At 41.9% G+C, this 26,892-nt stretch overlaps 1 protein-coding gene across 6 annotated transcripts in view; it reads right to left on the bottom strand.

Moving 5' to 3' along the window:
* Positions 1-26,359, bottom strand: part of ZNF827 (zinc finger protein 827) — a 205,797-nt gene extending 179,438 nt beyond the window's left edge. For 4 of the 6 annotated variants that reach the window (XM_060246682.1, XM_060246684.1, XM_060246685.1 and 1 more), the window contains exon 1: positions 26,100-26,357. In XM_060246682.1, coding sequence (XP_060102665.1) covers positions 26,100-26,142 — 43 coding nt within the window. In that variant the 5' untranslated portion in view covers positions 26,143-26,357. Of the gene's footprint in view, positions 1-26,099 lie in introns of all 6 variants that reach the window. The other 2 variants (XM_060246687.1, XM_060246688.1) reach the window with 2 other exon arrangements.
* Positions 26,360-26,892: the final 533 nt, after the last annotated feature.

Genomic DNA, 26,892 nt, shown 5'->3' with positions numbered 1-26,892 from the left:
AATTTCCCTTAAAATTTTCTTTTTTCCTGGCCTTTTTCTCAACTCCCCTTCCTTTTTCTTTATTTCATTTTGAATGTTCAACAACTGTTTTTCTTTTACTCTCTTATATTAGTAATCAACATTCCTCTCATTACTGCTTTATAGGCATCCCAGACTATCTGAAAGTCAATATCCTCTTTGTCATTCACTTGGAAAAAAGCTTTAGTTTCATTTTCTAGGCATGTCACTGTTTCTTTATTCTGTAGCAAATCTTCATTCAATCTCCATCTTCTCACCTTCTTGGACAATTTTGTAATCCACATTATTGGGTTATGATCAGCACCAATTTTAGGTAAAATTTCTATTTTCCTTGTTATAAGACTTAAATCTTTAGTTCCCCACATGTCAGTTCTAGAAAAAGTTTTGTGTCTTGCAGAAAAGAAAGTATAGTCCCGAACTTCAGAGTTAAATCCTCCATATATCTTCCAAGTTTTCTTGTTTAACCAGTTCAAAAAAAGACTTTGGCAATTTTCCTTCTTTACTATTGTTTTTTTTCCCCTCCCGGCCTGTCCAATGAGTTCTTAACTGTTCCATTAAAATCTCCCATTATCAAAACTTGGTCATAGGTCAATTCATCAAGCTGTTGTATAATGTCTTTAAAAAAAACATCCTTTGCACCATTAGGCACATAAAGTCCCAATAACAATGTTTTTTTTCTATCTAATATTGTCTCTACTTCTACAAATCTTCCATCTTTATCTTTAAATACTAATTTTGGCTCCAATTCTTGTTTAATATAAAAAACCACTCCCCTTTTTTTCTGTTCAGCCCATGAAAAAAAATCCACTCCCAATAGTTCGTTCCATAAAAATTTATAATCCTTTTGTTTGATATGCACTTCTTGCAAACAAATTATATTACAGTTTTGTTTCTTAATCCAATGAAATGTTGCCCTTCTTTTTTGTGGTGAATTTAGTCCATTTACGTTCCAAGACAATAATTTGTAATCCATCATGGTGCAAATTCTTTATTTTCTTCAAAAAAACTATGCATATCCTGTGCATTTGAAATTGTGATTCTTTTCCCCTGGAGTTCAAAGCTCAAGCCTTCAGGTATTATCCATCTAAACCTCATTCCATTGTCTCTCAATTTTTCTGTCAACTTTTTATATGTTCTTCTATCGTTTATCACTTGCCTTGGCAGCTCTTTCAAGATTCTCATTCTACTGCCTCCCACTATCAATGTCTTTTCAAAGTTTTTACTCATGATCCTTCCCACCATTTCCTTTGTCATATATCTTATGACAACATCTCTTGGTAAGTTGTTTTACTTGGCATAAAGTGAGTTCACTCTATACATATAGTCATACATGTTTTTAGTCTCTTCAGGGTCTTCCTTTAAAAATTCTGCAATCATTTTTATTATATATTCTTTTAAATCACCATTCTCCTTCTCGGGTACTCCTTTCAGACGTATCTGAGTCTCCATCAATTTGCAGTCATGGATTGTCACTTTTTCTTGCATTTTCAACAAGGTGGAATCATATACTTTCATTTTGCCTTCTACCCCCTGCACTTTCTTAGATGTTTCCTCAGTTTCCTTTCTGAGATCTTCCATATCTTTTTAATCTCTGCAATAATTTTTTTCCCGATTCATTTATCATCTCTCTCACCCCTTTCATCATTCTGGCCTCATTGCCTCCAATTGGTCCTGCATTATTTCCAATGAAGTAGCCCTTGTATGGGGCTGCTTGTGTTCAGACATTTAAAAAACAACAAAAATTTGGACCGCACCAATTTCCAATTCGACTATCAAATTAAAAAGAGTAGGACTTGCCCTTTATAACAAGCCCAATTTCGCCATCCTCGGAGCTCCCAAAGTCAAGATATTTATTTTTGAAGTTTTAAAATCTTCCAAAATGGCGGTCACAACTTTTTACTGCTCCTTACAATTTTTTTTCCCCTTTTAAAAACATCCGAGGTCCACACCAATAATATGACCAATAGTATTTAACTTCTTACCCTCTTCTCAGTTAACTCCAATAATTTTTAATGTCCTAAATTCTTTAAAAACATTGTTTTTATTTTGTCCTCCCAGCAATGGCTGCCGATGTTTCTCAATGGTAGTAAATTCCTAGAGTAGGTTTTCCTTCCTCTGCTTCCTGCTTTTGTTGCCACGAAGTCTCATTCACACTGGTAAGGAGATCTCACGATACTTGACGTACTTCCTGTCTTGCTTGAATGTGCTGCAGGTCTGTGTCAATGGTGCTCTTTTTTCAAAACTGCAAGTAGACTAAACAATAAATTCCTTTCCACTTTTTAGCACTTTTTAACACTGTCTTTTATATTTATAAAGTCCAAATTTCACCTCTTCCTCCCCTCTTCTTCCAGACTTTCTAGATTTTCCTTTCCCACCTTTTAAATTTATTCCATTAAGCTGTAAATAGTTCCGGAATGAAAGATAGTAATTTGTACCTTCTCTTCCAATTATTCAAGTTCCCACCGGTCTTGCAAAGCTTTAGATGTTTAGCAATGTCCAAGAAGGTTAGGATCTTGTCAAGCTTATGTCAAATAAATGACTCTGAAAACTTCTGCAGATGATGAAAATGCAACTCTTCCCGGAGACCCCTCAAAGCCTCAAAGGAGCACCCCCCCCCCCCGGGACTCCCTTTTAGCCAAGGTAAATCTCCTCAAAGTTTCCTGTGCATATCTTGGACTAATCTCTGACTGAGAAAAGTAGGCAGTAGGCATTAAATTGCCTTCCACTACCCCAAACAGAAGTTCCAGCCTGCTCCTGTTATGAGAAGCAGCTCAGCTCAACATTTTCCTCCCCCGGAAGTCCAAGTCTGAATGTTTCAGAGACATGTGTGATGGTTGTCAGGTAAGCTTTTTTCAAGAATGGCTGGCAGATCAGTCCCAATTTGGGAAAAGGTGTTCTGGACCACTTCCAACATACGACAGAGTTGAGCCTAGAATTATCTTTAAACTAAATGCACAGTTGAAGTGTGTCCCATCCAACACCAGAACTCCCATTCCCATAGCAGTCTTAGTCCCCATCTACTTCTCCATTATTACTGCATCTGGGCTGTTAGCAAAGCATTTTGAACTGTGACAGTCTTCTCCAAATGAATCCTACAAATGACTACTTGAGTAGCATACGTTGCAAGTCAGTTCACAAAATAAAATTACTCATTGTAAGCCAAAATGCCCTCAAAACGAGGTTGGGGAATTGTCAGGTGGGCACCTGGCTTAATCAGGATCTTTTACCTGTGTATTCAGGATTCCACGTCCAGAAATTAATGCTTAAAATATTAGAGACTCTAATTAAGTAAAAACTATTAAAATTCATTCAGAAAATATAGGCTTTCATACAAGATAAAATACTCATAAAATCATACATACAGTCCTAAGAAAAATAGATAGAGAGATAGGGGAACACATGGGTAGATGAACAGGGTGATATTTACCGATTGTAGTCCTCAAGGAAGGCTCCAATGGCAACAAGCGAGGAAGTGGAAGAGGGGACCCAAAACTTGGTCTTAGAATCGTGGATGGATCTAGGCAGCAGAAGTTGGGATACTGCTAGAAACACACCTGTGGGTAGCTAGTCCACAGGTTATAAGGACTCTCTTGAGCCCTTAGCGTATGGGAGGTATGAGGGAGAAGGAAGGTGGTCAGCTGATGCGTGACCTCACGAAAAGGGGAGGCTTCGCAGTGACCATAAGGGCTGGACTACTATGATAGCCAATAGAAAGTTCATTGGTGTCACCTAATTGGGTGCCCATTCCTGACCAATGGAGTTGCTTGGATCCTGGATACCTGAGTGAACTTTCAGGATGAAATGGACCAGGGTAAGGCTCAAAAATGACAGAGAGAAGAATAGGAGAGATTACTGGGTGGGGAGATACTTAAGACTATCAAACTTATCTAAAAGGATGACAATAGAGAGTCAAATCATTGCCTAGGTAAGACCCAGTCTATACAAAGGAACTTGGCTCTGGCTGAAGATGGTCTTCCTCTTCTTCTGTCTTCTCTTTGGCACTAGTCTTTGTCTTGAGTTCCGTTAAACAAAGACAGTGGCGGTTGGACGATTAGCCACTCCTTGGTTGGGTAGATTGCTTGCAGGCACAGGTGACATCTGGTGAGTATGTGAGCCGTCCGCTTCGCTGGAATGGAGTCAGGCCTGGTAGGAAGATGGCTGCATGTGGTGTTAGCCCTCCACAGTGGAGTCTATGGTCAGCGCTTCAAAATCGTTCGCCTGGATAGCTCCTGGCGGCGCAGTCTCTTCCGCTCCATGGCCGGGATAGACGTCATGCGGAACGACAGGAAGCCATCCATTCTCCTGGTGGGCACTCTTGTACTGGTCTTGAGTGCCTTTGTAGCATTATGGCTGCTAGTGCTGCATAAGTCCCTTTCGCCCCTGGATAGGTTTACCCACACTCTCTGTCCAGACGTGTGTGAGTCACTTCTCCAGGTGCTCTGGCAACCAAGCTGGTGATTACAGTGTTCTGTAAGGGGGTTTTCCTCACATCATATCCGCTCCACTTATTAATCACAAAATATTATTAGAATACAGATCTGGATAGGCAGTCGTGTTGGTCTGAAGCAATACAACAAACTTAAGAGTCCAGTGGCACCTTTAGGACCAACAAAGTTTTATTTAAGGTGAGTTTCTTCATGTGCATGCACACAGTGTCTGACAAAGTCACACAAAAGCTCACATTGAATAAAACTTTGTTGGTCTTAAAGGTGCCACTGGACTCTAAGTTTGTTCTATTAGTAGCATCCAGTTGAGTCACAATTGGAAGGCTGAGTTTGCATTTGCTGCAATATGAAAAAATTGACAAGGAGCTTGGAGATACTGAGTTTCAACGATTACTCATATTGGCTTACTACTCATTGCTGGAAAGGGTGACAGGTTGCTTGAGTCCCAAAGTTGTTTAAAGGATTTTGAAGGAAAGCTTATTCTGACCACCTGTCCTGAAATTAGTCCCTGAGTTTCATTAACTAACCTACGTCTGAACTGAGCCTTTAAGAAAGAAATCAATTCCAAGCTACCTCACAAGATGACCAAAAAAGTCATCCAACAAGCAGAGGCAAATTATCCACTTATTCATCTGCAAGGGAAGCCTTGCTTTTTGGTGTAAACCTCAAGCCATCAGAACCAAATTTCCCACAGTCAACCTTCTAAGACTGATAGATTGGTTAATTATCTCTTTCCCTGAATTTTATTTGTCTTCTGCAGATGGTTGTTAGCTTACATTATCAATACCTATTACAAGAAGACATTGCCAAAACAATTGTTTTAAATCACAAAGACAGCTGTAAATTACCAGGACAGCCTGAAAAGACTTATAATTGACATATTAAGAAAAGGGTTATAAAAATAAATCTATATCCATGAATTAGAAAGGTTATGCATAAGAAATTTCTTTTACGTTACCAACAGAATATTCCTCCTGAAGCAGCAGGTTTACAACTAGATTCTAGCCTATGGTTGGAGGCCTTGGTCTTGGAAGTGAAACACAGTGCCTTTTATCATCTTTGACTGATGCTAGCTATGGTTCTTCCTTGAAAAGTGTGATCTGCCCACAGTGATCCATGCTGTAATTACATCCAGATTAGATTACTACAATGCTGTCTATGTGCCTTTGAAAATGGCCCAGAAAATTCAGGTGATCTAAAATGCCATAAGCAGGCTACTGTTAAAGATTGGGATACAAGGATCAAATCATTCCAGAATCATTCAAGAATTCCAGAATCCCAGAATCATTCCAGATCGGCACTGGCTGCTCATTTATTTCTGAGCTCAGTTCAAAGATCTAGTTCTTACCCACATTGTCCAGCTTGCCATTTAAGATCTGCCTCTCAAGCCCTACTCTCCATACCCCCACAATAAGAGGTGAGATGGGTGGCGACCACTGTGATGCACAGGTTAGGACCCACCTCTCCCTAAGAGTGACCAATGAAAGTTGACGGAATGTTGGGGACAGACTGTTGGAAAACAGCAGTTAAGAGAGGAGTTGGGAGTGGGCAGCTAGGGAGCAAGAGGGAAAAGAGTGTGTGTCTGGCTGACTGAAATTGCAGAGAAAAGCTGCTTACAGTTGTCTGAAAATAATTAATTCATAGCAAAGGATCCCAGTTGTGAGAACAGTTTAAAAGTTCAAGAGAAAAGAAACCTTGTAACCTCTATCTTACTTTCTCCAGTGTTATGTGCAAACTATAAATAAAAGTTAACTTCTTGCTTTGTTTAACCCAGTGGGCTTGATGTCTGAGGAAAAGAACCATACACTCACAAGCTCCCAACCCCAATAACTTAGTGAAGTGTTTGAGTGGGGCCTGTTATTAAAGGGGGCTGGGCTACCCTGTCTGCTGATGTCTCTGGGAGTATGAGGACCTCAGATATGAAATGGTCATGGCCCTCTGTGTATGTTAAAAGGGATGAGAAGGGTGACAAGTATGATGGCCTGTCCTATGTATAACCCAGTACCTGTGAGAGAGGGAGGTTTTAGAGAGTGGCAGGCACTCTGTGTGAGTGGAAAGGGATGTCACAACCATGGACAGGGCCTTTTCAGTAATGATACCTTGCTTAAGGTATGCCCTTCCTCTTATGGCTCACCTGGTACCTAGACTGATCTTTTAAGCATTAGGTCCAAGACGAAACATTTCTGTTCACCCAGTCTTTTAATTAAAGGGTTTGATCTTTAACACCACTTTATAGTGTGCTTTTAGTTGGAAAATTGATATTTAAACTGCACAATTATCTTTTTTAGGCTGGTTTTTTTTAAAAAAATCTGTATTTTACTTAATAATTTCTTCATGTTTTATGTTTTTATTATGTTTTATTTTATATGCCACCTCAGGCAAATGCCCTTGACAACTGACAGATGTTTCCAGTGACTACTCAAAAGTTTGTCACTAATTAAGTTGTACATCACGAATCTATACATGAAAGAAAGCAACCAATGCACAATGGAAGTCAAACAATGGCTTTGATTCCATATGAAGAAAAATTCAAATACTGACACCACGCAACCTAAGATGACATAACTTTCTCACCAAACCAGGAAGTTATAAAGCACTGTGCCATCCTGTGCATATGACACCAAAGGCAGAAGGTCTACCTGAAGAACTCAAAAGTTTGTCTCTGGGAATAATATAACCACAATTTTCATCATACCTATAAGGTTTCCAACAACACGGGCATTATTAATCTGGCCTTCACTACACTCCTCCTGTATTGAGTGTTTATTTTTTGTGCAAAGTGCTCCATCAACAAATTCCCCACTTCTCTGTCCCTAGTACTCTAGGCCAGGGGTGGTCAACAGTAGTTCTCCAGATGTTTTTTGCCTACAACGCCCATCAGCCCCAGCCAGCATGGCCAATGGCTGGGGCTGATGGGAGTTGTAGACAAAAAACATCTGGAGAGCTACCGTTGGCCACCCCTGCTCTAGGCAGGGGGAAAGGAACATAGTGCTGTGCATTTCGATATATAAGAACTCTCTCAATAAGTGTGATTCTCTTGTTAGCTTTTACATACATACACACACACACACATACACACGCAGGGGCTGCAGAGTTAACTGAAATCCTATCTTCTGCTGTGAGGTAAGGAGCCTGGAGATAGGCATCTTCCATGGACTTTAATATGAATGTGTTATAACTTTAAGGGACTGACCCAAACAAGCCAAACATTCAAACTATCTTCCACACTTGTTCCCAAAGGATCTTCTGAACTCCAACCATTTCCCTGTCTTCCACTGGTTACTGTCATGCCACAAAGGAAGCTCTATATTGATGAGGCTCTTTGCAAGTAGTTTTAGGAATAATCATATACAGCCCAGCTGGCGTAACTCAGGTACTCTAAAATGTGAGACCATGCATCCATCAGCAAAGATTGGCTATAGGAAGAATGTAAACAAATGGCATATCAATCAGTCCTACAAAAAATAATAAAGCAGCCAAACACCACCAATCTCATTGTTGTATGCAAAATCTTATGCAAATGAGGTTCCCACTTAAGTAAAGGAGATTTTTCCCCCCTCTAGGCAAATGGCTAGATGCCATCTATTGTATTATACATTTTGTTTTTAGTTCCAGAATTACGTCCTTTAAGCTTTATATCTGGTTCATGGACAGACAGTAAAGTTGGAGCACACTGTATCTGGATTTGATGACCTGACAACTTGAACTAAAAGAATATTGATCTTTCACTAAAAGGAATGTATCTTCTTAGATTTTTGTCAGATGAGATGTACGATAGCTTCCTGTTGTCATGAAGCAGGCAAAATTTCAGTAGCAATTTTTAAGGGGGATAAGTATGAAATAGTAAAAACAGTGGCGTTATTATGTTGCAAACACTGCCTTCCATACTTTATGCAGCACTTTTCTTTATCAGCTTCTGTTTAGCACCATTGTACATTTTTTATTTTAGAAGATGTTCTTATGAAATTCACATCCTATTATGCAATTTATATAACTACAGATACAATTGAGGAGGACCTATTTATGGTTCCCTGATGTTTGATCCAAAGGCCTCACACCTTGCAATAAGCTACATCAAACCTGGTTGTGATCAGCAATCTCAGGATAACTGCATTGCCCATCTTTGAGTAAATAGCACCCTCCTACAATACTGTTTTGTCAACTTAAATAAAAATGCTTTACTATGGTTCTGAAGAGGGGGGGAGAGAATGTCAAGGATCTATGTAAGAAAAAAATACTGTTAACTTTAAAGCCTGCCAGGTGTACCCACTCGCTGGACATAAGACTCAATATAGCTTAGAGCATAGTGACAGTTGATTTTTAAAGATTAGGGAATATTAAATAATTCGATCATTCTTAATATTTTAAAGATAGGGACATCAATTCCCTTAATCTCTGATAAGGTATTCTGAAGAAGCTCCTAGTCTTCTTGGTTATTATACACGCAACCAACATATGTGTAATTTATAATAACCTCCATTTTTTAAAAAGGCAAACATGTTGGCAGTTTCCTTTCTGATTTAGATATCAAATAGGGGCAAAAGAAAAAAAGGAAGCTCCTATCATTTCACTTCAGCACTCCATGGAATTCCCAGTCCTCCCTTCCCTTCCCCCACCATTCCTGCATCGTCTATCCTACCCATAAAGTGTTACCCTGTGAGTTTCTATTTTCCTTTCCCCATTGTTGAAAAAAGGAACAAAACATATTTCAGTTCTGCAAGGATGTTCCTGCTCCACAATGCAATAAAGCAAGATTCATTAATTATTTGTAAGTATAATTTGCAAAAATTCCTTATGTTGCAGAATTTGGATTTTTTAAATAATAGGGCACAAATTCTAAACCCTTTGGCCTTGATCCAGTGGAGTTAGGACTACCCACAAACCAAAAGGTCTTCTGGCTATTTCTTCTTCTGCAGTTAACCAACTGCAAACCACAAAACAATTTTTAAACTCAGGGAAATATAAAAATGGATTTGGGGTTTTGGCAAAGGATTGGACAGAACAGGAAATAGCCATTAAAAAAAACCCTGTTATTATAGGCACCCATCTGGCAGGCATAAGCCTGTGGGGATCCCTTCTCTTTCCCCTTCCTCAGCTAAAGTGAGTGTCAGATTATGAGATGGATTTTCATAATGGGTAAGTCATCAAACCTGTATGCAGTAAATATAGATGATATTGTGCCACACAAGGGTATTGTTTTTGTATCTTTGGACCTCCTTGATAAAGAGGTTTTGAACAATGGCAACAGTCCTCAAAATCTGGTAGACACTTCTGTCCTATCCACTGGTCCAGTAACTAAAATGAAGCTAACGTTTAAGTTAAAAGTATGTTTATTTGTTAAGTTGATTTATATCCTGCTCCATCGTAAGTGCTCTGAGTAGCGTACATAATACAATCTGGTTACCATAGGAAGGGGGGTGGGGGATTCATAAGGGGAAAATCTCAGTTCAAGCTGCTCTGCAATCCTTAATTATGCTGCCTGCACTTACGTCAGGGGTCAGACCAAAAAGGTGATTTCACATATCATATATGCTGGCAGCATTCAAGCATAACAGGTGACATCAGAACAGCAGATCTAACAAAGGTGATTTATTATGGCTTTTAATTGGTTGGTGCCTAGTTTTGTGATGCACTGTAATGCCCGCTGCTATATTTAGTAACTATGGTGCACCTGACTGACCATTCACAATACTTATATGAACCCTTTCTCCTGTTCACTCAGTGTACTTTTAAAGATGGCAGTGTTCCCAAGGGTTCAAGGAAAAGGTTTTCAGCTGTCTTCTTGCCTTTAGATTCCTATCCTAGAAATGTCACAGGAATCTAGTTTTTAATCATCTGTATGCTCCTACCAGAAATTATTTGGTGTTAGTAACACTTCTAGAAAAAAAAAATACATGATGATACAACCTCGAACAGGAAGCTTCAAAAGATATTTGTTTTGTTGTGCTGTGTTTTCCTCACCAAAGACAGCTGCTTTCTCAGCCCCTGAGAGGATTGCTTGGGGTTAACAAGCAGAGTCAAACAAGAGAGGATTAGGAAACTACCAGTACGTCTAGGCTAATGCACTAAAACAGAACACTCCATGTGGAAAAGGCATTGCTCACTCTTAGACGAGTCCTTTCAAGGCACTGCCCCAGTTTATGACCCACAACAGGGTCAAAGGTCATATAATCAATGTACAGGGGCTGAAGAAAAGTCCTCCCTCAAACCATTTTTCATGAAAGAATGGGGCAATGTGGGAAATTTTGAGAGTCTAGTATTTGTCTAAACCGTAACACAAAAGAGCCCACATAGAATTTCTCTGCTAATGAAAAACAAAGCATGGATGACACAACAGATTAGGCCCTGCATGACTTTGTGATTCATAAATCTGAACCCAACCTACCAGCCACATATTGTGACCTGTCAGATACTTGACAATCTGTTTTTACAGCCCCTCAAGGCAACAAAAGCAAGCTTATTGAGGATGTGAGGCTTGGGGGGGGGGGCTTCCATAGGTTTGTAAAATATGAATGCTACCCTGTTTAAAATGATAGAAAAATAAATTGTGGGCATAGTTATTTAGAAAATCCTATCTGTACACCACCCCTTCTAAAGACATACCAAATAAATAAATCTACACAGAGGACTCCTACAACCAGATGAGGTAGTTTCATAGAACCTGAAACTTAAAAGTGGCATAAAGTTCCTCAGTGAGTTACAACCAAAGAACAGCACGGAATGATACTAAAGGACCCCATAGGGACAAGCAAGCAGAATAATCACTGGATAAACCTTATCTGTATTTGGTGATCAGACAGACTGCAGCAAGAAAACCAAACCTTACTTTCTACCTCTCCCTAGAGAAAATGTTCTTTGTCAGCGATTAAAATCCATTGTACAACTGCTAAATACAAAAACTGCAATTCACATCTTAGGTCATGATCCAGTTACACTTTGCTCTTTAGAATATACCAACTGTATTCTCAGAGTGGCATGTTTGGTGGCTGTGTGTTTTCTGGCCTAGAGTGCCCCCCTCAGCAGTGAGCTATCAGTTGAGGTGCACATAATCTCCCCACTACATGTGCTTGTTTCATTAAGGGAGTGTTAAGATCTTCTTTTCGGTGTTAAGATCTTCTTTATTTTGAAAGGTAGTGTATTATTTATATTTTATATTATCTGAGCTGTGTTTAAACTTTTGAAGTTTTATGTTGTGAACCACCTTGGGTTACTAAGGAAGGACTGCTGCGATACAGTTACCACCACCAGCACTCACAGCAAACTCCAGGCAGCCTTGAGATCTGGAGACTACATATTCATTATGGTTATACTTGGTAGGATCAGAGCACATTCGAGTTTGAGTTAAATGAGGTGAATGTTGGTACAAATATAATGCCAGGGCCTGGAAAAGAGTGGAAGGAGAAGGACCAAAACACAGTATGCTCTCAATACCTTCAAGCATTGCTGAGCATTACATCAGCCCAGAAGTAGGGTTGCCAAGTCCAATTCAAGAAATATCTGGGGACTTTGGGGGTGAAGCCAGGAGACACTGGGGGTGGAGCCATAAGCAAAGTTGTGACAAGCACAATTGAACTCCAAAGGGAGTTCTGGCCATCACATTTAAAGGAACCGCACACCTTTTAAATGCCTTCCCTACATTAGAAATAATGAATGATAGGGGCACCTTCTTTCGGGGCTCATAGAATTGGACCCCCTGGTCCAATCATTTTGAAACTTGGAAAGCATTTTGAGGAAAGTCATCAGATGTTATGCCTCTACCTCAAAATACAGCCCCTCCAGAGCCCCAGATACCCCCAGTTCAATTCTCCATTATACCCTATGAGAATCGATCTCCATAACGAATAACCAAGTGCCCAGCAGACATTTTCCTTCCCCCCACCCCCATTTCTTACGACTCTGAAGCGGGGGATTGGCATCTCTGCTCATGAGTTCCTGAACTTCCAACTTCTTCAAAGTAACACAAAGCAACCAAAGGTTCAAGTTTACCTTTCCTATGCAAAGGACCTCTGAAAAGATTGTGCAACTGCAGCCACTGGGAACAGCCATGTTCTTTTGCCTACTCCACACATACACACCCCTTGCCGTCATTCAGCCTTAAAGACACACCATCCATTCAGCCTTAAATAAACAGACACAAGAGGAAGCCTTTTCAAGAGGAGTCTGAAGCCTCCCGAGGTAAAAAAGGCACATGGTGGCTGTGGGGGCAAGACTTCCCCCCACCAGCCAGCTGATTGGGAGTGGGAAGGAGCCTGGGAAAGTGGGAGAACCCCCACTGGGACCTTGGAATTGGCAAGCCTAGCCCAGAGTCCACTTTCAGAAATTCCAAGATTTGAACTAGGAAACTTGTGGACTGATGGCAGGATTCAGGCTAATAAACTATAGAGAACTCTGTAGTTGTGACTAACATCCACCATCAGACATAAAAAGGAATACAGATACATAACACTCGTCCCTATGGTTGGCATGCATATAAATTCTTTGAATTCTCCACGTATGATATAAAGAATATGACATTTTGCGATTATCTGATCAACAAAAGCAGTGTGTTCCATTTGCTCTATCTCCAGCCCTAGTTCTATCAATGAATAGCAAAGGCCCTGGGTTGGAAAATGACCACCCCAGATCTAGATTTGAGACCAAACAGGGCCCCAGCTACTTCCTATATATAAGATTTGAAGATAAAAACAGGTAGCTTTCCTGCCAGATTCCAATTCACTTTGACAACATTCAGGCATTACAATAAACCATAGTTTCCCCCCCACATGTGCATGAGAGTGGGCAGCTCTCTGGCTATGTACGCTACTGAAAATCCATACTTATAGAGGACAATGAAAATCATTACTTGTGGTTCAGAGATACCAACAATCAGGGGTCGTTTTGTAGAAAAATAGGTGGTGGAGCTCATTCAGGGATTGTTATGCAGCTGCAATACTAGTCAATGGACAAGGAGGTGGAACTCTCAAAAGAAGAGGTGGAACTCTCAGAAAGGTTCAGGAGCTGTGCTCCTGTGAGCTCCCACTGAATCTGAGGTCTGCCAACAATCTATGGTTTGCCATGAAAAGAGGTCATTATATATGTAAGGCAAAGAAGGTGCAACACAAGCTTCAGGATAGCCCTTTGTTTCCAATTACATCTTACTCATGCCTTTGTGTAGGTGCAAACAGATAATCAGAAGGTGAGGAGGCCTACAGCATGCATTAAGGCACTGAACAACAGGATCATAACAATCATTACTTGTGAAAACTAAGACAACAATATTGGTCTACATCAGTGACAGACAACATAAAGAAAATGGGGCTATCAGCCTTTCATAAGTAATCATTATGTTCTAAAAGAATCAAGCCTCATTTTAATTTATGAAACTGTTACATGGCAGCAAAATTTCATTCAAAAATACATTATAAAGAATGGCAACTTTCACATACACAAGACTCTTCGGTTTACATTCCAATCATGTACTCTGTATTGGCATCATAAAATAAAATTTGCAAGCACAGAACAAATTTTAAGTCTATCTTACTGAGGGGAGGAGGGCGGATTGTACATTATTTTCTTATAATATATTACAGTACACAGTCTTTATAATCATGAAGTACTTTGCACAATTAGTGCTAAATCGTAAGATTTAAAGTATTACACTTGACACACAAGGCAGAGGGAAGTCAGTATGCTGGAAACCAAAGACAAGATCATTATTTACAAAATCAGTGAAGACTTTGACATCACATGGCTTTGCAAAACCTCATGCTAGAAGCCCTTTTGCCTTCCAAAAGTCCTCATTCATAGGTCATACTCTCATTATCTAGTCTGAGATCTGTTTTGATTTAATTATAGAAAATTACTAATAGTTCATTCTGAACTGATCAGTCCTTCCTAATCCTTCTGTTTTATATCTTTTTTTAATCCCTCTGCCCACTACTGTCTTTGACATATTGGGGAGGGAATCGCTTTTAGGAACTGGGTGATGATTTTGTCATTCATTAAAGAGGATACATTCTGTTCTCTGTTTCCCTGGACACAGTTGCTCCTCTTGGTGGGGCTGTTTATAGAGTCTGCACTTGAACTTTACCTCAATTTGCATCCCCACTATGTCCCAAATGTCATTTAAAAGAAATGGAGAATCTAAATGGCTGTTCAAAAACCAAATAGCATTGTATACTACCACAATCTTGTCAAGTCAAAAACAGCCATAATGTTTTAGATCTATAAGTAGGAAGAAATGTTTTGTAATTAAAAAACCCCCAAGAATGTGGGTTGGTAGATGTGGGTTTGAACAACATCTATATTATTTTATCAGCCTCAATACTCAAAGGAAGCAGAAGGAGAGGCAAATGAAGACCAGTCACTGTAGATATAGTGCACAGCATGTACCCTTTGCACAAGTTTTAAAAAAAAAAGATCTGCCAGACTACTAAAATGACTGTAATGGTGATGGTAATGAAATTATTAACTCGTTCAGACTAAGAATAATACCGTAATTTTCCCCACATGGACCCTCTTGTCAGCAATGAACTATATCATGACCCCCTATAGCGGTGAAAGGCTAAAAATAATAAATAGGCACTGTGTTAAATGTTCCCCTTGTACACTGTAATATTTCCTAGTGAGGTATTAAGGAATGTTAATTATCACATAGCATTGTTTGCCCTATTGGTAACTCTGTAGTATTCACTAATGGGGAATCCATAGAAAATTGCCCCCATAATGCAAGATAGTAGTTAATCCAAATTAAAGTGAACATGTTAATCCAAACTGAAAGGTAATTTCTACAAAACCTCAGTTCTGACGGAGACTTTCCCAAAAAGGTAAAAATCATGTCAGGAGAGCTGTGAGTTCTTGTGACCCAAGTCCAGTTCACATTAAATCCATATATTATGTAGATGTTGCCAACATTTACTGCTGTGTCTGAGGATCCATATGGTTTCAACAATATTTGAATCTCCTTTACATACTCGATCCCTCTGAGGTGTGCTGTTGATGCTGAAATTTCCCATGTGACCTACTCACATATCTGAATTGAACCCATTTATCTCTTGATTGAAAAAGGCTGACTGGCATTTGGTTTTCTTGCCCCAAACTCACCCCGCTTGCAGTGCCAAAATGTAGTAGAAATCCATTCTAGGCTCCAGAACAATAATTGAATGTACAAGAACCTAGAGCAGTGCTTCCCATTTGCAGGGTCGTGACCCGGTACCGGGCCACAGAAGCCTCACTACCGGGTCACAAGAAAAGTCAAAGCTAGCCTCGTCCCCCAGCAAAGCTAGCCCTACCCCATCTCTTGTGTTGTGCAGAGAGAAGCTGGGCTGCCTCTCCTTCCTTCTCCCCTGCTCCCAATGTTTGAGAGAAAAGCTAGCATCCATTGGCACTTTAGACCCATGAAGTGTTCTTCAGGGTATGAGCTTTCATGTGCCTTGCAGTATGTTCTTTTGGGAAGATTTCCCCAGGAGGCCTGGGCGGCAAAGAAGGGTGTGTGTGTTTTTTTCAGCCGGGAAGGGGTGGGGAGTAGGCATTCCAGCAGCTATTTTTTTTACCAAACGACCCTGGGGCAGAATTTTTGCTGGCCGGGGTCATCGGATGGTGAGGAAGGCTTTTTTTCCCCTTTGCCCCCCCTTTCTTTCTTTCTTTCTTTCTTTCTTTCTTTCTTTCTTTCTTTCTTTCTTTCTTTCTTTCTTTCTTTCTTTCTTTCTTTCTTTCTTTCTTTCTCTGCAAGTGATGCTCTGTCTGTATTCTTGGTGCTGGGAGGGAGGAAAGCAACAGTGTGACGGCTTCTACTGCCCTGGCCCCACTGGTAGACATTCTGGTGCTTTTGGGGCATTGTATGAGGGAATTTTGGACTGGATAGTCCACTGGCCTGATCCAACATGGCTCCTCTTATGTTTATGTTCTTTCCATGTCTTTCTTTTCCTTTCCTTTCCTTCCATTTCATTCTTTCCCTTTCTCTTTCTTTCTTTCCTTTCTTCCATTTTTACTGGATGAAACTTTTCTGTTCATCATACTGTTGTTGCAGACATAGCAGCTCTGCCAATGAAAAGTTGGCACCCCCAGTTGTAGGCAGGTGGCCTTCTATGAGATTTCTTTGTGAGTGAGTGAGAGTAAGAGGTGTGGGGCAGAAAGAGATTATTGGAGATTACTGCAGTATATCTCAACAGCACTGGAAGAGATGGTACTATGAACTTGGCACCATTTTACTGCTCCTGCTTTTAACAGCTGTCTGACACCAAAATTAAACTCCTCTTGTAGATATTAAAAAGGATGAAAGTAGTTCACTGGCTAAGTATCTGCACAACAGGTTGCTTTTAAAGGCATGGGAAACACAGCCAGTAAAAAGCTACAAGCCCCTCATAAATATCCTGTTTGGGATAACTGCAGAAAAGCTTGTTTTAACTTCATATAACTTGAAATTAATTCATTAATTGCAATACAATTCTCTGCTACCTTTCACAGCAATTTCCCCGTGTTTCAACAAAAGAAAAGTATTAAAAATAGCTGTCAAATGACTTTCTTGAAACCAAGCAAGCTTGGTTGTAGCTTGAGGGAGGATTCCAGTAGTAGCAGCTGAAGGAAGGGCCTACTAAATGTGTCAGCATATTTTGAGGTAGAGCAGCTGCCAGGGCCCAGTGTAGGTGGTACACAGTGCTGGCATTCCTGATGGTAATGGCAATAGCACTCCCAATTGCATACACTGGCCAGTGCTGTTGAGGAAGGGATGTGTAGATGGTGCAGGCAATTGAACATGGGCATTAGGAGTGCTTGCAAGCTGGAGAAGAATACACAAACAGATAGGTGCATGCAGGTGTGGGGGTGAAAAGAGAGGACCGCCCACTTTCCACCCCCATTTTGGCTCAGCATGAATTTCAGAGAGATTTTTCTGAAAATGAATTAACTTCTGAAGAAGAGGCAGGTTTGAGGAAGTGCCCTGGAAGTTACATCACAGGAAAAGGTAGAGTTTTGGTTCAGTGTGTCCCAGAAGTGACATCACTTGGTCCTTGACACCACAGGAAATGACATAATTCCTGTCTCCCAGCTCCACCCCCAAAGTCTCCTGGCTTCACCCCCAAATTTTAGTGGGCCACGAAGGAGAAGTGTAAAAATAACTGGGCCATGGAAAAGAAAAGTTTGGGAAACCCTGACCTAGAGGATTTCTAGAAGGACTGTAAGTCACAACATATAATGTGTACCAACATGGAGTAATGATACTACCAAGGTACACTGCCGCACAAAAACCTGTAAGATGAACATCACAGCTTATAATGCCAAAGAAGATTCCAGACCCATGGTAGGCCTCCACCAGATTCTAGAAGTCCACAGATCTGGGGGAATCACCATGAACAGAACTATAACTCTAATAGAAACCACAGGATTCTAGCTATTCCACAGATTTATTGGCAACTTATTGTTATCAGAGATACTATCACATCAGTTGTTTCGATGGTATTGTTACCTTGCAACTACGGCTTTGTAGGTGTCAACACCTACAAAGAGGAAAGCCTCAAAAAGCTTCTTAAAAATGCATAATGGACTTTTTATATTTAGGAACATTCATTCATTTATTGTGTTGTCTTTTGCATAACAATCTGATGTGTGTTGGACACACACACACACATACCATTACACATGCTCCTCCTTGCTCTAATAATGTACCATGGATTTTCTACTTCTGAATTTCTCTCCTTTGGCTACTCTATTCTTATTAATTGCTTGCTTTGTAAGCACCCCATTTCCAATCACAAACATCCTTTCCATGTGCTTTGGAGTTTATAACAATTACTAGTAATTATTTTGGTGATTCCAGTGCAATCCTAAGCAAAGTTGCACCCTTCTAAATCCATTGAAGTCAAATGTGCTTAGAATCGTGTCACGCAGTGTTATAGAGCAATCCTAAGCAGGTCTATCTGGAAGTCCCATTTCATTCAATGGGACTTTCTTCCAGAAAAGTGTTAGTAAGACGCAGCCTTAGTCATGTATAAACTCAACACAACAAAAAGATCATGTGAATTTGGCATATGAACTGCAGTGGTGCACCACAAACATCAACTGTGGCGCACCACAAAGTAGGATGAACCACAAATATGGTCACATGTGTACCCTGTAAGAGTTAGTTAAGCCAGCTAAGTGACATGTGAATGCAACTTGAGGGACATGTAAAGGTTGCAGCTGCTCAGAAGCTGAGTCCCAGTGACTTCAGTGGGACATTTCACCTAATAAGTTCATACAGAACAGCTACTTGAGATATACAAAAATCCGCCTCCATTTCCAAGGACTGGAAGGTAGCTAATGCAACCCTCATGTTTAAAAATGGTTCCAGAGGAGATCCACAAAATTACAGGCCAGTCAGTCTAATGTCAACACCAGTAAGTTGGTAGAAATCCATTATTCAAGACAGAATTAGTATGCACACTGATGAACAAAAGCTATTGAGAAAAAATTAACATTGATTGTCTAAAGTAAACATGTCAAACATACTGTGCAGGGGATAGAACTGGCCCATCCAGAACTCTTATCTGGCCCATGAGGAACAGCGGGGAAACCAGTTCATGGTTGAGTCCTGACCAGCAGCTTGGGATACACAGGAGGAGTCCCAAATTGGGCCAGCTCAAAATGGAGCAGCATAAGCTCCCCCACAAAGCACCAGTATCCCACCCGGGATGCACTTTAATGTGGTCAGACTGCTGTCCCATACCATCCCTGTCGCTTGATTTGGGTTTCTTTCCACCATTCATTTAGTTGTTATGCATATGTGCACTCATGCACCAATGCGCTTGGAATCAATTTTTTTTTTTAAAGCTTGGGGCAGCCTGGTGGGTTCACACCACCAATGCACCTTGCATGTGCACTCTGGCGTTCAGACACCTGCTGAGATGGATGCCATTCAGGGCAAAAAATTTTGAGCCGCAACTGGGATGCCTACGGACAGGGTGAGTGTGGGAGTGGTACAGCAGGCAGATGTGCATGTTTGGTTACGCTTTTTTGGTCCACCCACGTCCTATCTCTGCGCCGATGGTCCAGACCTGACCCATATGTGGACCAGAAGGGCCTATAGTAGGGTATTATATCCCCTGCTGAGGGTCTTCCTTTCCACAAACAAGGCCCTCCCCAGGGTCCTTCTCCAGGAATTGCCCAATCCAGAACTGGCAACCATAAGAGGCAAAGAGAGCTGGCTTGGCCTGACCTCTGCTGAAGAGGGGTATGGGTCAGTCAGTGGTAAAATATCCCCAGTACCAAGCTTTACATCTTATAATACACATGGCCTGGCCCAATAAAGCAACATTTATGTCAGATCTGGCCCTTGTAACATAAATGAGTTCAACACCTCTGCTTCTAAGGGAAGATCTTGTCTCACTAAACTTTTGAGGGGATGAACAAACATGTGGACAAGGGTGACTCAGTAGATGTTTACCTCGTCTTCCAGAAAGCATTTGATAAAGTTCCTCAGTGAAGGCTCCTAAGTAAACTCAGCAGTCATGGAATAACAGGACAAGTCCTCTTGTGGATTAAAAACTGGTTAATTAACAGAAAACAGAGTGAGTTATAAATGAGCAGTTTTTACAATAGAAGGTAGTAAGCATCACAGCACTGCAGGGCTTTGTACTAGGTTTTGTGCTTTTTAACTTGTTCATTAACAATTTGGAGTTGGGAGTAAGCAGTAAAGTGGCTAAGTCTGCAGATGACACTAAGTTGTTCAGAATGGTGAGAACCAAGGACTGTGAGGTGCTCCAGAAGGTTCTGTAGAGGCCGGGTGAATGGGCATCAATGTGGCAAATGAGGTTCAATGTGGTCAAGTGCAAATTAATGCACAATGTAACCAAAAATACTAACTATACATATATGTTGATGTGGACCAAAATGATGGTAACTGACCAGGAGAGAGATCTTAAGGTCATGACAGATAATTCAATGAAGATGTTGATTCGGTGTGCCGCTGTAATTTTTTTTAAGGCAAATGCTATGCTGGGGATTATTAGGAAGGGGATTGAAAACAAATCAGCCAGTGTCATAATGCCCCTGCATAAATCTATGGTGCAGTCTCATTTGAAATATTGTGTACAGTTCTGATCACCATACCTCAAAAAAAGATATTATAGCATTGGAAAAGGCATAGAAAAGGGTAATTAAAATGATTAAGGGGATGAAACACCTTCCCTAAGAAGAAATGTTAAAGTTAGGGCTTTATAGCTTGAAGAAATGACAACTGAGGGGTGACATGACAGAGGTTTACAAAATTATGCACAGGATAGAGAAGGTAGAGAAAGAAATGCGTTTCTTCTTTTCTCACAATATAAGAACTTGTGCGCACTCGATTAAATTAATGAGCAGTAGGCTTAGAAGAGATAAAGGGAAGTATTTCTTCATCCAAAGAATAATCAACACATGGGATTCACTGCTGCAGGAAGTGGTGGCAGCTACAAGCACAGACAGCTCCCAGAGGGGGCTGGATAAACATATGTTGCAGAGATCTATCAGTGGCTATTAGTCACAATGTATAGATGGAACACTATATCTGAGGCAGTGATGTTCTCCATTCTTGGTGCTTGGGGAGCAACAGTGAGAGGGCTTCTGGAGTTCTGGCCCTGCTGGTGGACATCTTGATGGCACCTGGATTCTGGCCACCGTGTGACAGTGTTGGACTGGATGGGCCACTAGCCTGCTCCAACATGACTTCCCTTATGTTCTTATGTTGTTCTTATCACTTCATCTCCAGCATGAGTGATCCAACATCAATCATCCACCTTTGCACTACTGTTCCCTTTCTAGTGGCAATGCTTTACTTGGGAAAATCTTTGCTGATATGCCAATTATTAAAAGCTTCACTACAATGAACTATGTAAAACAACTTATGTCCTGCACTGGTAACCCATATTTCCCTTGGAGCCTATCCTAAGTTTGGAAAATGCTGGTGTGACATCAATTAGATTTTCCAGCACAGAATATTAGACTAGTAATAGAACAAGTAAAGCCTTCATCAAACCCTTAACACAAAGCCGCTACATAGGTTCAATTCACATGCCTCATATGGTGTGGCTGCTGTAAACCCATATAAGCATCTGAATGTTTTCTTTAAAGGTTTCTGACAAAATACCGACTCTCTCTTAAGGGGACCAAGTGGTTAGAGTACTGATCTGGGATAGGAAATGGGTTTAAATCCCCATGCACCATGACATTTGCTAATCTTGTGCCATTCACTGTCTCTCAGCTTAACCAACTTCACAGCATTGTTGTGAGGATAAAATGTGAAGGGACAACTATATATGCTGTATTAAGCTTCCTGGGTGAAAGGAAGAATAAAAATTGAAGCAGAAAGCTTTATAAAGCAACTACTCCAGTAACACTGGAGAAGCACAGCTGTGACAAGGAAGTCCCAGGTTCCAGATTCACTCCTGCCATGAATTTACTGCTGGGTCTCAGTCAACATATCTTCCTTCAACCCTCCATCTTCGGGATGGGGATAATAATACAGATATATAATATCACACAAGATTGTTTGTTGTCAAGGCAAACTTCATAAAGATCTACAACAGGTAACATTACATTACATTATTATTTCCTAATCACCTCTATTTTGTATACATTAAAGTTTCAAAAACCAAAGAAAGTTTAAAGACATGTATAATGCCACATAATTCTTTCTGATTCACGAGCTGGAGATCTGGCCCAGTAATTCAACATTGTTTAACATTCCCTTTCTTTTAAAAAATGAAGGAGACAGCACTAAGGCTATTGACCTCATAGAACTGAAGGTCAACAGCTTATTAATCTTACCTTCTTCAACAGTATTTCAAATCCAGGCTGGAATTCAGAGGGCCAAGCACTAAGCTCTATATATGCTGTAAGACTTCTGAGGTTTTCCTTTCAAAAGCAGTTCCCCTCTTCTCTAAAGCTGCCCACAAACTCATCTCAAAACTCAGGAGTTTTGAAAATGGTCTCCAGTTCAGCTTGAAGGCCTCATGAAAGGAGGGAGGGGGAAAACCAGAATACCTACAGTATACTTTGGAAAGCATGTGCATAACCCTAAGGACCTTTGGATACCAGTTCCAATCCTTCTCATATTCTCAAAATCCTTTTTGTAGTAATAACTTATATCAAGTTGCTCTTTCTTAAGTTTTTACACCACAATTTTCTCCATTCCTATACTTATTTTAATTATTGTAATTCACAAGCAAACCCTATATTTAAATCAGACTTTCTTTACCTATATATTTATCCCCACAAGCAGACCCACTGAAACTAACTTTTGGAAGTAAGCACAATCAGTAGGGTGGGTAATACTATTTTATTTCAATCAGCACATTTCTGAAGCAGAAAAAACAATTGTCTGAGAATCTAATAAAAACACAGGCCTCAAATACTGAGGATTATCATAATAGCAGGGAATTCTATAGGATTATTCATTAGTAAAGTCATCTAATCAATCTCTTATAAACATGCACATGTAAGTACTTAACTTTAGGCAGGTACATCAATAAGTTATGCTTAGAAATAAGCACAGGTTTGCAGAGGTATATCACCGGGTTCTTGAAGCTCAGACCAAAAGTAAGTACGGTAAATCTCATTGATGGGTCTTACTCCTGAGCAAATCAGGCTTGGTCAAAAACTGATTTACTCAGGAGTAAGACCCATCAATGAGATTTACTTACTTATAGGTATGCTTAGGATTGTAGCCCTTTTCTAATACTGGAGAACTTTATAAACTCACTATATTTTCTTATAGTAAACCTGGCATTTGTGAAAACATAATACATACTTTGCAAACAATAAATTCTGCATAGTTATTATACTGATTCTAGTATAATACTACAATGAGATATATTAGTGTCTGCCGCTGCATGCTCCATTTGCATTTTATTATTATGCATTACTTAAGAATTAGTGAGAACATGAAGAGACTTCATTACACAATTGCATTTGGGGGGCAGAGCTAATGTTGACATTGTAAGTACCATCCTAACTCTTTAATTTCCTGCACTTTGCACATTGAACTATGAAATGACGTTCTTTGAAGGTGTTACAGTGCTCGGAATATGGATGTAGTTTCCCTTGAAGACAAACTGTGTCACAAATGTTTAATGTAAAAAAAATGTCAAAGTGTTCAAAATACCTTTAATATCACATTTAGATTTTTTTAAAGTACATATGTTAAAAGTAAAAGACCTAATACACAGTCCTTTTAACTGGTTTAGCAACCTGCTCCCCAGCATACATATTAGGACCCCCCATTATATTAAACAACCTTTGAAACGTTTTAAAACTAAGTCCCAAAGAACAAGGAACATGTGCTAGCTTTTAAAAGCAGGATTTCACATTGTACTTTCACAAAAGGCCATTGCCCATTGCAATGTAATATACATATATATCCCTACAATTAAGGAGAAGAACGTGTAATGAAACTTGCAGTCGTTTGGGGCAAAAACCACCAAAGCGAAGCTGCTTCTGTGCAAGAGACATCCACCCGACTAAACTAAAATGGAGACGGCATTTAATCTCTGCCCTAGAGAAACAGACAGAAAGGGCAACAGCACCGGGTCCAGGTCAAGGTCACCAGCAGGGCAGTCTGCAGCTGCTTGCAAAGCTATCTTGAACCGCATACACAACGCGCTTTCCAAACTCTCGATCCAGATATTGTACACACACACACCCCACTTTCAGATTTTTAAAATTTAAAATCCCCTTTGCTTATACACTGACTTTATGAAGGCTACACATATTTTTATACACCACCCCGGCCAGTACTCATGCAATCCAAAACAAAGGAAACGTTGCCCTCTTTGCCCCCCCGTCCCGTCTCTTTTAAAAGATCAGTGACCTCGAGGGGGGCAGCGGCGGCAGCCGGGCAACTGGAGCCCTTCTAGACTTCCAGGAACTCCCGCAAGCTTCCTCAACTAGGTTGCTTAAAAGAGAAAAGCCTTCCAGTGCATTCTAACCTCAAGCCTTCTAGTGGGAGGGGGGGGTGTAAACTATACAGGGAGGGGGCAAATCGGGAGGAGAAGAAATATACCGGGGGCACATCGGAAGCCCCAATCCAGCACCTTGGGTGGCAAGAAAAGGAGCAACGTTTGTGCTCTTTCTTTCCCCTTCGGTTCGTCTGTGGTAGACTGCGTGTGTGCGGGAGGGGGAAATGCAAGGGCGGGAAGCAAAGTGTGTGGCGCAGGGGAGCATCGGTACCTTTCCCCTCTATAAGCTATCGAAACATTATTTATAACTCTGAAAAGAGAGAAGGCGTCGATCGCCCTCCGCAGCAGAGGAGCAAAAAGAAAATAATCACACATCAGAGACCCCATCCGTTTCAGCCTTCGCCCTCCGCTCCTCTCCCTCCTGGTGAACTTCAGGTGACCGACCATGGCTTTGACACATAAGCAGTTCAGCTCGCCGACACTGAACCCTGGGGCACAGCCAGGGAGGGGCTGCGCGGCGAGCATGCACCGAACATATGTGCTGGAAGCGCGCGGGAGAAAATGACCCTTTCCATCCGCCGCCCCCTTTTCCCCTTCGCTGCCTTCCTTCCTTCCCTCTTTCTTTCTTTAGACCCAAGCGACGGGAGCAAATGGTCGCCGGGTCTCAAGGATCTTTTCCGGTTTTTTTATCTTCATACTGTTGCACCCTCCTCTTTTAAAAAGCGCCCATGCCAGAAGATCAGAAAAGAGGAACCAGGGAGGGGGAGGGAAAAAAGTTAACTGCTTTGCAAAGAATTGGGAGGAGGGGGGGAGAGAATTGGAGGTGGAAGAGGGGGTGGGCAAGGGGGAAGAGAAGGAGGGCGAGCGGCTGTGTCAATGTGTTGTGCATTGCCTGCAGGCGGCGGGAGGAGGGCTAAGATGCACTTCGAGTCCTTCCTGTGCTCTGCTGCTCTGGTCTGGGGCAGAGCCGCCGAAGCCCGAGACTCGCCCGGGCTCCTCTGACCCTTCCTTTCCTTGCAGCCAGAAGAAAGCCCGGAGCTCGCCTGCCGCCGCCGCCTCCCCCCTCTGCTCTGCAGGGACCTCGCATGCCTCGAGCTGCCTCCAGCCGCCCCCACCCCCGCTCCTCCCCGGCGGACTCTGGTGTCTGCGTGTGTCGTCCCCCCACCGCCACTACCACCACCCGCGCCGCTCCCTACCTCGCCCTCCCCCGCAGCTCTTCCCCTTCGCCTCCTCCTCCCGCCTCCGCCTTCTCCCCGGCTCCGGGGCCGCCGAGCCCAGCCGCAACCTTTAGCCGGAGACGGACCTCGCGATTGATTCCGCACAAGACCCCAGCAAACCGCTTCCCCTTTCTATTGCAACTCCCCACCCCAATAAAGCAGCCTCTCCCCCACACACGCCACCACAACCAGCCCGAAAAGAGAAAGCCATTCACACACACACACAAATGCACAATCACAAGGAAGGGGAGGGGAGCGAGGGCGAGAAGAGCGAAGAAAGAGGGGGGGAGGGAGAGACACACACACACACAGAGGGAGAGAGCGAAAAAAATTAAAAGGGCACAAGGCTGTTCATCACCAACATGGCTGCCTTAGCTCAGACCTAAAAGAGGAATAACCCAGGCTGTGTCTTTGTCAGGCGTCACCTCTGTAACCCTAAACTAATGCACAAAACAACGGAGGACGCTGCAGAGGGGAAGGCGGCAGGCAGAGGGGGAAGGGGGGTGGCAAAAAGAAGAAGAAGGAGCACTTACGTGAAGAGAGGCGCTTGGGTTGCTCCTGCTTCCTCCTGGGCATTTTCCCCCCTTTTCACATTCTCCTCCTTGTTTTAATGGGAGATCAAATTAAAAAAAAAAAAAAAAGACCCGGAGGGGCAGAGGCAGGCACGAAGTGGGGGCAAAGGGTGGCTGGCCAGGAGAGGCTGGGTTTCTTCTCCGGGGCAAGCGGCTTTTTTCCTGGAGCCAAGGAGAAGAGGGGATTTTCCCCCCTCTTTCTTTTTTCTTGCCCTTCCTCTCTCTTCCCCCTTTTTTTCTTTCTCTCCCCCCCCCCCCAACCCGGTCATGCACCTGGCTTGTCCCCGGTCGCGATATTCGTCAATGGAAATGGATCTAATGGGTGAAGGAGAGTGTATGCTCATATGCGGTGTCAATAATGAGGGCTGGTGCGGCGGTGTCTATGGCTGCTCCCTGTGTGTCTCCAAGCCCCTAACTAACACTAATGCAGGGATCAAAGGGCAGCGGCGGCGGCGGCGGCAGTGCTCACACAGGCTGGAGAGGAGGGGGAGGGAGAGGGAGAGAGAGGAGACGAGTCACACACACGCACACACACAAGGCAGAGCAAAGAGGAAGGTGCCCCCAGGCTCCCAGGCTGTACTTTACACACCGGATTGCCGCCGCTCCTCGTCGCCAGGTTCAAGGGGGACAAAGGCAGTGGGGCAGCCTCAGGAGAAGGACGCTCCATTTCCAACGGCAAAGCTAGTAGGCGAGGGAGTTTGCAATTCTCTCCTGACGAACGTGCATTATCAAGGGTCAATGCCTGGCAGCGGGG

This window comes from Heteronotia binoei, chromosome 9 (genome assembly GCF_032191835.1).
Source record: "Heteronotia binoei isolate CCM8104 ecotype False Entrance Well chromosome 9, APGP_CSIRO_Hbin_v1, whole genome shotgun sequence".
In the NCBI taxonomy this organism is placed as follows: domain Eukaryota; kingdom Metazoa; phylum Chordata; class Lepidosauria; order Squamata; family Gekkonidae; genus Heteronotia; species Heteronotia binoei.
The sequence above is the reverse complement of the archived record's forward strand: the minus strand, read 5'-3'. Positions and strand labels throughout refer to the sequence as shown.